Source organism: Solanum verrucosum, unplaced genomic scaffold (assembly GCF_900185275.1).
Source record: "Solanum verrucosum unplaced genomic scaffold, falcon-dt-bn FXZP01000132.1, whole genome shotgun sequence".
Classification (NCBI taxonomy): domain Eukaryota; kingdom Viridiplantae; phylum Streptophyta; class Magnoliopsida; order Solanales; family Solanaceae; genus Solanum; species Solanum verrucosum.
Window position 1 is genome coordinate 180,735 of NW_026020613.1, and position 10,049 is coordinate 190,783.

At 36.6% G+C, this 10,049-nt stretch overlaps 1 protein-coding gene across 2 annotated transcripts; it reads right to left on the bottom strand.

Moving 5' to 3' along the window:
- Positions 1-1,057: 1,057 nt before the first annotated feature.
- LOC125811341 (probable acyl-CoA dehydrogenase IBR3) lies at positions 1,058-9,704 on the bottom strand. 2 transcript variants are annotated; one of them, XM_049490844.1, is made up of 17 exons: positions 9,517-9,704; positions 8,322-8,456; positions 8,077-8,217; positions 7,805-7,936; positions 7,286-7,471; positions 7,076-7,153; positions 6,781-6,900; positions 6,319-6,417; positions 6,086-6,203; positions 5,372-5,634; positions 5,088-5,279; positions 4,636-4,778; positions 2,772-2,856; positions 2,480-2,689; positions 1,887-2,039; positions 1,660-1,764; positions 1,058-1,577 (listed from the first exon to the last, which is right to left on the bottom strand). In XM_049490844.1, exons 1-17 carry the CDS (start codon positions 9,649-9,651, stop codon positions 1,386-1,388), a joined length of 2,487 nt encoding a protein of 828 aa, XP_049346801.1. In that variant the 5' UTR covers positions 9,652-9,704; the 3' UTR covers positions 1,058-1,385. The 2 variants fall into 2 exon arrangements, with proteins under 2 accessions (XP_049346801.1, XP_049346802.1); XM_049490845.1 differs by lacking the exon at positions 1,058-1,577 and having other exon boundaries at positions 1,658-1,764; positions 1,887-2,034; positions 9,517-9,676.
- Between the last annotated feature and the right edge of the window lie 345 nt (positions 9,705-10,049).

Here is a 10,049-nt window from a genome sequence, read left to right on the forward strand (position 1 = left end):
AAATATATGCATTAAAAAAAAAAAGTATACTATAGCTATATGCCTTTAATATGTATTGTAATTTGCTATTTTCCGTAGTTTTTCCTATTAATAATGCATTTGCCCCTTAGAACATTGTCCACATTCTTTCCACTATATTTTATGGAGGATATTTTTATTATTTATTTTTTAAAAAAAAATTATGCAATGCATGTTATTTTTAATACACCAAATCAAACACGGCATAAAAAACTTCTCAGCATAACTAGCATTAACATTATTAATACACCACACTCAACATATTTTTATACATCCTAACAAATGATTCCTCATAATAGACTATCCCGTGTATGTACAGAAATTCCAAACTGAAAGCAATGCCAGAAGAAGTTAGAAATTGAAGAAAAGATAGGAACTAGGTCAATGATCATACTAGTGACAAGTTCTAAACCCATGCAAATGCATGGAATGGTTAGCAAACGAGCGGGTCGAGTCGAATATGAGTCGATCGAAAACGAATTAAATAAAAATGGATAAAATACTCGACTCAGCTCATATTTTAAATGGATAGAAACGAGTTACCCAATAGATAACATGGATATCCATATTTACCCATATTATTATAGGGATCATCTTAAAAGCTTCAAAAGCAAAATCTCTTACTCACTCTTCATCCCCCTCATCCCCCTCCACCCCAACCCCAACACCTTAAAAATAAAATTTATTTCGCTCCCCCCCCCCCCTCCCCCACTTTCCCCAACCCTCAACCCCCCGCCCCTTCCCAAAAAAAAAATATATATATTAAAAAAAAATATCATTTTTTTCCTTATCCCACCCATCCCTACCCCGACCACCTACACCTTAAAAGAATATGAATGTCATTTTTCATTCTTTTATAAATGAGTCTTTTATCCATTTAACTATCCACTTTTAAATGAGTACCCATATTAATTACCCATTTTGCCATCCTTAGTTACAAGAAAGAAAAAAAGCTAGGAAGAAACAGATTAACACACACACACATGTATATATATAACGTTATCTAATCCAGCTTCAAGAGTTTCAACAGAGAAAAATGAAAAAAGATTACTGTAAAAACCAAGATGGTGCAAATCAGAGTTTGGAGATCATGTATACATCAGTGGGTAAGTTAAATGTATGTGCCACAAACTGACACCATTATTGAGCAAGACAACTGATGATACTATACAAATACCATAAGCTTACTTAAAACTCATTATTGGCTTACTTTGTGCTCCACAGCCTTCTATTTTCATGCTCTCAGCCCTCTGTTTTCCAATAGTCTCTATTATCAATTATTATTTTCTTGACCAGGGCAGAGGTTGAAGTCGTGTGCAAACAAACGACTTGTGTCAATGCAAAAAGGAAGTATTTGTATCAACCTTTCACAGTCTGGCTCTCTGAAGTTCCATCTTTGCTATTGTCCCCAGGTGTACTTCATCAGGACCATCTGCGATTCTTAATGTCCTAGCTGTAGCCCAGAGATGTGCAAGAACAGTGTCGCCTGATAAACCAGCACCACCGTGCACTTGCATTGCTGCGTCGAGAACCTTCAATGCCATATTTGGAGCAGCAACCTGTTAACCATAAAATCCTGGTAAAGTATTTTCAGAAAGAGATAATAGTGCAATCACGCAAGTCCTTGTCATTATGCTTTACCTTTGCCATTGCAATTGTACCACGGGCCTTCTTATTTCCAAGTCGATCAAGCTGGTCAGCAGCTTCGAGAACTAGTAATCTGGTTTTCTCCAGATCAATTCGACACTGTGAAGTCCATTGTCATGTATCATTTCAGAAAGAATTACGGAAAAAGAAGAGACAAACTTAATAAAGCAGTTACTGTTATGGAGGTTTTCTTTGACCAAACTTAAAAGCAAAAACCTTACACTAGCAACATCAGAAAGGAAAGAGCCATGTTGAGCAATTAATTTTCCAAAAGCTTTTCTTTGAAGAGCCCTTTGAACCATCATCTGCATGCCACGATCTGCTGCACCTATAAGTCTCATGCAATGATGCAACCTTCCAGGCCCCAGCCTACCCTACAAGAATAAGAACTCAGCAACCAAGTATCAGTCATACGATTCTATATGCTGCAGATATCTTCCCTCAGATAACCATTATGAGCAGTTTAGAATTTCATGAGTCTTATCATTCGTAGACGATGACCCCTTTAAAGATGTACCACTAAATTGAAACAAAAGCAGGAATTTTCTTCTTTTCCCCCTCGAACCCCCTGTTATATAATTATTTGAAAAATAATGGTTGACACTCAAACTTTAGAACATGTAATATAAATGGAGATTAAATCATTTTCCTTGGATGTGCAAAATCCAAAAGAAAATGCAAAAGTATGATGATCGATTGAATGTAACAGATGTATGAACTTCTGATAAATAGCCATCAAAAGACTCGCTCATTAAAGGCTAATGTCATAAAATATGTAAAAAGTGAACTCGTTAAATACATGAAACATCGTTACCTGTGCAATCTCAAACCCACGCCCCTCACCAAGCAGGATATTCTTGGCTGGGACGCATACATTCTCGAATATTATTTCTGCATGCCCATGAGGAGCATCATCAAACCCAAATACTGTTAGCGGTCTCTTTATGGTAATACCAGGACTGTTGATGTCCACCAAGATCATGGACTGTTGTTTATGCTTTGGAGCTGCCAAGTCAGTTTTTCCCTGCCATTCATCCAAACTAACTGGTTTGAATATAAAAGTATAAACAGAAACAAATTATTTTCGCTGAGAATCAAGAACTAACCATCACAATGAGAATTTTGCACCGGGGATCCATGGCTCCACTGGTCCACCATTTTGTCCCGTTGATAATATATGAGTTCCCATGTCTGTACAATGCATTACTCTCACAGTTATTTCTATTAATCTAACAAATTCAAGCATTTAAGTGCTTCAATTTTCTTTTATGACCAAAATCCCCTAAAGGTTACTGTGTATTCAACAAGCATAGGATAATTAAGTTGAACACAATCCTTCTAAACTGAATAAAGGTTCAGCCTAAGTTGCGGGTACTCTTCATTTTTGGTGCCACACCCATGTCGACACGACGTGGATGTGGGATCCATACCGGGTGTGGTCTAACAGTTTTGGGTACTTTGACCAAAATGGATAAAGAAATTCGACACAATACCATGATTTCTAATTCCAACTTGCACTCAAAAATTTGTGCATTCCTTTCCTTTAAAATAGTCCACCATACTTTAGGCATATTTTATAACTCTATTTTTAATTTGAATTATTTTTAGCCGAATTCCCGCACCCGTATCCGTACCTAGATCCAAAGCCCCAAATCTTAAAATTAAGATCATGAAGGACAACCTCTAGATCTGCACCCGTATAGGACACCACCTGTACCCGAGTCTGAGCAACTTAGACATTCACGTTCAACATCTTTCATGATATTCCAATCCCAATGTTGGGAATTTCTCACTGAAACATTCATCAAGTATTTTAAGACACATAAATGTGTTTTGAAGGGAACCTTGGCATAATTGGTAAAGTTGTTGTCATTTGACCTCCTGGTTCGAGCTAAGGAAACAATCTCTTGCAAAAATGCAGAGTAAGGTTGCATACCATTGTGAAAGCTTAGTGCACTGAGCTGCTCTTTTTCTTTATAAATGTACTATAAGATTCCCCCAAAAAATTGGGAAATTTGGATTTACCATCTTGGGATCAAAGTGACCATTGATGAAATATAAGACATATTATTAGCAGTTAGCACCTCATTTATCACACCAAACTGAACTGTGCGAATACGATGTTAGAGGGAGTACTAAGTCGCCAAGAGAAGAGTAAATTATTGAGAGAATGAAAAGATAATTTATAATTTTTGCCTGCGCAATGGATTTCGTACAAGAGAATCAGGAGATATTTAATAGTTTGGGTCGAGCATTATATTATTAAGAGTTGTCCTTTCAAACCTCATTCTCCGAATGGACAAAGAGCAGGAAGTAAAGCATCCGCCCTTAGGAGGGAAGTTCAGGGTTAGAGTGTTCCTAATTCATATGCAGTTTCCTCTCTGAAAGATGCCCAATCAAGAAGGATGTGCCACCATGCCCGATGGGCAAGAAGCTAGGGCAGTTAAGGAGGGTTATATTGGCTGATCATATCCGAACTTGAAAGATATTCTGCAGAATCAGAATAAGATTGGATTGAGGGTAGATAGTAAGATGCCATTTGCAGAAGCATTGAGATCATGAGATAAGACGTGAGATAAAAATGGAAAACTGATTTGAACATCCTGTTACCACATCCAATTATTTCACTTCAGAATCTCATTTTCTATTTTTTCTTCTGTTATTTTTTCATGTCATTCATTTCCTTGTTTTTGCCCATTTTTGGCCGCCTCAGCCCCTAAGAGGATGGGGGAGGGGAATAACTATCAACTGCAATTAGTGATGTGTATGATGGCTATAATTATGTCTAGTCTACCCTCTTAATACCTTGCTAGTCTTTTCTAAGGTGCTGAAGAATCTCACCAGGTGTCCAATTTTACATCTCACAGTTATCTTCGACAGTGTCTATATATAAGATTAAAATACGAGAGACAGAAAGAGATGTTGCATCTCATATACTTCTTATCTTACAAAGATGTAGCTTGTGTCTACCTTTTAATGGAACACTCTATATTGGTGGCATCTGAGGATGCAACTTGAGGCTCTGTCATTGCAAAGCCAGAGCGTATATTACCCTCAAGCAAGGGAACAAGCCATTCCTTCATCTGTACCTCATTCCCATACCGAAGTAATACCTGAAAAGATGAATCACCCAAAAGTATGTTACAACATAGACAATTATGCCTCGAAAGGGTATAGCAAATTGTCTTCTATGAACCTACTTTTGTTTCACTTTTCACCAGTTAAGTTTTCCAGTACAGCTGGTGCAAGATATAATTATGCTTCCTTAAGCCTATTTATGGAGTCTGTTAGAATAGGAATAGGTATATACATATACAATCCTATTCTAACAGAGTCTTCGTTGACTTAAGTTAAAAGAAGATTATTGTAGTAGCTACCTGCAAACTATCTCTTTACAAAATATTAAGCAATACTTATGTTACCTCCATATTTCCTGTATCAGGTGCCCCACAGTTGAAAATTTGTGGCGCCCAGACAGAACGACCCATAATCTCGCACAGATATCCATACTCCAGGTTGGAAAGGCCAGCACCCAATAAGCTACCAAAATCATTGTTCACTGGACCATTTCTGCTGCCAAAAATAAGTTCTCTAGCCCGCGTAGCACTATCAAACTACATATTAGTAGAAGATAAAACATCAGGTACATTCTTAGAAAACAAATATCTTTCACTCCATTACGACAAAATGAGCTTTACAAACTCACTGGTATAAACAAGTTCCACAATCCTTCTTTTTTGGCCAGCTCCTTTAATTTCTCTTCATTTGGGTGAACTGTCCAACGCATGGTAGATTGTGCAAGCTTGTAAAACTCATTTTCTGTTGGATATATATGATCCTCCATAAATTTTGTCAATCTATTCCTCAACTTTTGAACCTTCTCGCTGGGCACAAATTTCCCTCCCATAGGTAATCCTTGATCTGAGCTATCATGTCCAAGTTGCCTGACATGATCCTCTAAGCTTGTCTCTGCATAGTTGAGCACAACAGAACAATCTAACTAAGGAAACAAGTATTATAACTTGGTTTCAATATCTCGAGTGACATGATCAACAAAGTCATAGTAGCCTGTCATATAATTGTGCACCAATTTCACACAGTAACCAGTTCTCGTGGACATTTAATGCTGATGAAAATGAATGTAAAGATAAAAGGTTGTGATCTTTCAAGTGCAAACTTGTTCTTTTCATTGCAGAGACATGTTAAGGTTGGTTAATGACTAGAATATATGCAATTTCACTGGAAAATTGAGTTTGAATAGAGCAAATTTTTGGTTCAATATTTTAATGTTACATAAGAGTTTCAAATGTAGAGAGTATACGATTTCTTGAAGAACTAAAAAGACTAGAATTGCCATCTAATATTGGAGATTTTAACAAAATTAGAAACAGTAATGAAGTTGTTAAGGCATAGGATTTACCAGTTGGAGGGTGCTGAGGGAGAACAGATTTTCTTTGGATAAACGACCATGCAGTTCTAATGAAGGAATCAGCCTTTTCCCCAGTGCATCGGGCACGGTCACCTCCTGAAGCATTACCCTGCAAAGTGATTATTAGAGATCTATAATATTAGATAATAAACCTTACATAATAAAATTGTTGGTCAAAACATCAAAGTGATGTCACCCACAAAATTAATATGAAATCTGATTACCATGATCCATCTGCAATGTACTCCGGCATATATTGAAGCCCCACGAAATAAAGAAAAGGCAATGTAGAACTTCCATTGTTCTATTGGCCAAGGTCTTCCCTGAATGCAAAACCCAAAGCCAAAAGAAATCAGAAACAAGTAGTTGCAATATTAGGGTGCATAAAGAGTAAAGTTTTGCTGATTTTCTCTTGATATTTACCAGATAAAATTGAAGATGATAAACCGTGCATACAAATGTGCAAAAAAATTGGATTTGAGATAATAGTATAGCGCAGGGATTCTTAATAGATGTCACAATTCCTATATTCTAGTCAGTTTATTTTCCTTGCATCACAAAGGAACTAATGTGGGGCCATGCTTTTTTTTATAACTATTGTTCTCTATTAGTGTAACAAAGTTAAGTAACAGAAATCCCTGCTAAAGAATGACTATATAACAAAGACGGAGAAAATTAGGTCTTACAGCTGCTGAGCAATAATCTCCGAGATAATTGGAAAGAGAAGGCACTCCATCAGGGAAGCTGGTGAGTTCAAAACCATTATTTTCTTCTATACTTTCTGATGCTATATTCACAATAAAGCCCTGATAAGAAAGAAAGATATTAGCAACTTTAAAACTTCTTATTTGGGTCCATCATGTGGAACTTAAAATGCTAGTAAGGGATATTAATTACAGAAATGTGACTATGAGGATGGTGCATGTCATTGGTCAAATGATTTCTGGAAATTAAGTAGAAGTATCAAAAGAGAGGCAGTACCAAGCAACTGTAGGCAACATCACACATTTGATTACCCAAAGTGGAAAGCTCCCAATCAAGAATACCTATCACTCTATCCTGCAACATCAACTAACAGAATCAGCTACAAGGAGCGGGGAGAGGGGAACATGTGGCATGTATTTGAAAGGACTCCAATAGCATAAGCTACAAGGAACAAAAGGAAGTATCAGATGCTTTCAAGGACTGCACCTCAATAGGATGAAACACAACATTATCAATCCGAAAGTCACCATGGACTAGACCTGCTGTTGCTCCAGAGGAATCTTCGAGGGGAATATGTTGCCGCAACCAATCAGCCAGCTCTAACATTTTAGGGTTTCTCCTGGACTTACCCTCACCGGTAGATAAAAGATATTGTTTGGCCCACCTTTCCACCTGAAGTAGGTTAGGTAAACGATCAAACATTATAAGAATATTCAAAAATTAAACACCGAAAATCACCCCTAAAAAGTGCATTGCATGAACAAAGTAACTAAACGTGTTAGGGTATAAACCCAAAAGCACGTCTTATTACCAGTAACATAATAATTCTCAAGGGTCAAGAAATGTAGACTAACAAAAAACAAATCAGGAACTACTTAATTTCCCCGGAAATGTAGACTGAAATGAGCTTGAATAGAGAGAAATATGTAAGGGTTCATGTCATTGAACCAAACTATTTTGGATTGAAGTTGATTTAAGCTTTCCATAAATGAAATTTTTCTGCACCTGCCGCTTACAATAGTTCATCCGTTTCCCATAGTTACCAAGACCAACTATATCAACATCAGCAGAGTGAAGACCGGCCAAAGCTTGAGCAACAGCACGATATATGACCCTTCTTCTTTCAGGCAATACATCCTAAAGAGGCAAAAAAAAGTTACATTTTGTCTTTTGAATCAATGAAAAGAATCAGGCTTACCAACCACACTAATATTATTCTAGTAATGCCACAATCTAAAAAATCTAGGAAGATAAAAATTTGAAAATAGAATCCGTACAGGTAGCATAGGGTCTACAAAAATACGTCCTTCCAGATACTCCATAATGTAAAATGGAGTTCCAATCACACTTGAATCTGTACACAAACAAAAAACCTTTGGGACTGGGACCACCGAATGAGTACTTAATGCATGTAGAACCTGCCGTGTCAACATCAAAATATCAAAGTTAAACACAGCCAAAATGCACAAACACGACATATGACTATTTATATATATCATATGGGAAATTGAGAATGCAGGACCTCATACTCTCTCTCAACAGCATGAGCAGATGCCAGTAAATTTCCACAGGGTTTCTTTCTCAACACATATTTTTTTGCCAAGGTTCCTGAGCAGACCTCAATGAGGAAAGTGGGATTTGACTGGCCATGCCCAAACTGATTCACAGCGAGGACGGCATTTTAGAAACAAATGAAAAGTGATAACTTTGCAACAAAAAACTGCATTAGACATGGAAGCCTCTGCTGAGTGTACAGATGAAAGCCACACAGAACTAAAGAAAATTGTATGTTCCAATACTGAATTGATACAACATGACATCATTAATTAGCAGCAGGTTTAATGTGGAGCTCATAATTTCAAATATTTGCAAGAATTCTTTTAGCAGCTTTGATTTTATTCTTCTTGTTAGAAAGGAACTAAAACTTTTATTACTAATCCGGGGAATGCACTTCTAGTCTCCTTTTTCTTTTCAGTTACTTCTAAATTTTGTTCAAGAAAATTGTGACATTGCATTTAGACGATGCTCTGTTAGAAACAAGCACATCCCTAAATTTGAAGTTGTATAAAACATTTGTTTATCATTCTAAGAAGTTTCCCTTTCCTTAAAACAAATGGATTGATAGTGAAATCTTACCCTATTCCTTTTCATCACTTTATTTCATAACCACTCACTTGTAGATTAGGTCTGGCCTTCCTATCATACGTTTCTTTGTTTCTAACTAGACAAACATATTGGATTGCCTAGGTTACAATTCTCTGCTATAAGGAATAAAGCTCTGATTGCCATACACATACACCTAGTATCAGGCCCTCCAAACATATCTCTGCTTTCCATGGAAGCTACATGAATTCGAATGAAATCATATAAAGAAAGAAATTTTACATTAACTAGGGATTTCTTCAAGCTTTCTTAACTTCCTTTTGCCCGCATGATCCACTCTACTAATCACCCAAATACAGCGAAGCACAAGAGTTATCCTCTTAAATATCCCAAAAAAAAAAAAACGACTTTTCATCCTCTCCTTTAGCTAATTCCAACATTCAACACATACACTGTCTGTTAACACAATCAGTCACAAATCATAGTTTCTGAAGCTCCTATTTTACTTGTCAGAATCGTCAATTTTAGTTGATTGCTTGGCAAAAAAACTGCAAAGAAAAAAGTAGTAATCCGAATATATGAATTGAATTTAAGCAAAGAGAAGAATATCAGACCTGAGAAATAGTAAATAGAGAAGGGTTTGGAGGGAAGCCAATAACATTAGCAGAGGCATAGCGAAGCAGAGCTTGTGTATCGAAACTCTGAGCTGGGTCGACTTGGCCAACAAGATCGCAAGTTCTACTCCCCATATCGGATGTTACAATCACCCAAAAGTGAACACTGGGCTGAAAATTAACTTCAGAAGGCAAAAATCCCCAAAACAGATACAAAAGGAATTGGGTAAAAGATCAAAGTTTTGTCCTTGGGAACTGTCGATATCATGCTGAACGTTGTGTACTTGGATAAGACTTTTCTCTTGAAATTCACGCTCTCTTCTCCATTTTTTACTCTTTTTTACATAATTTAATCCCAATGATGCTCCTATTTGGCCACAAAATTATGTATCCAGATAATTGTTGGGAAAATGAGGAATAACATAAAAATATTCTAGATAAGTATTGACCACACTCTTAAGATGTGCATTATTAGTTTTATTTTTGAACTATCGACGGTCATAATAATATTTCTCTATTTGACTAATTAAATT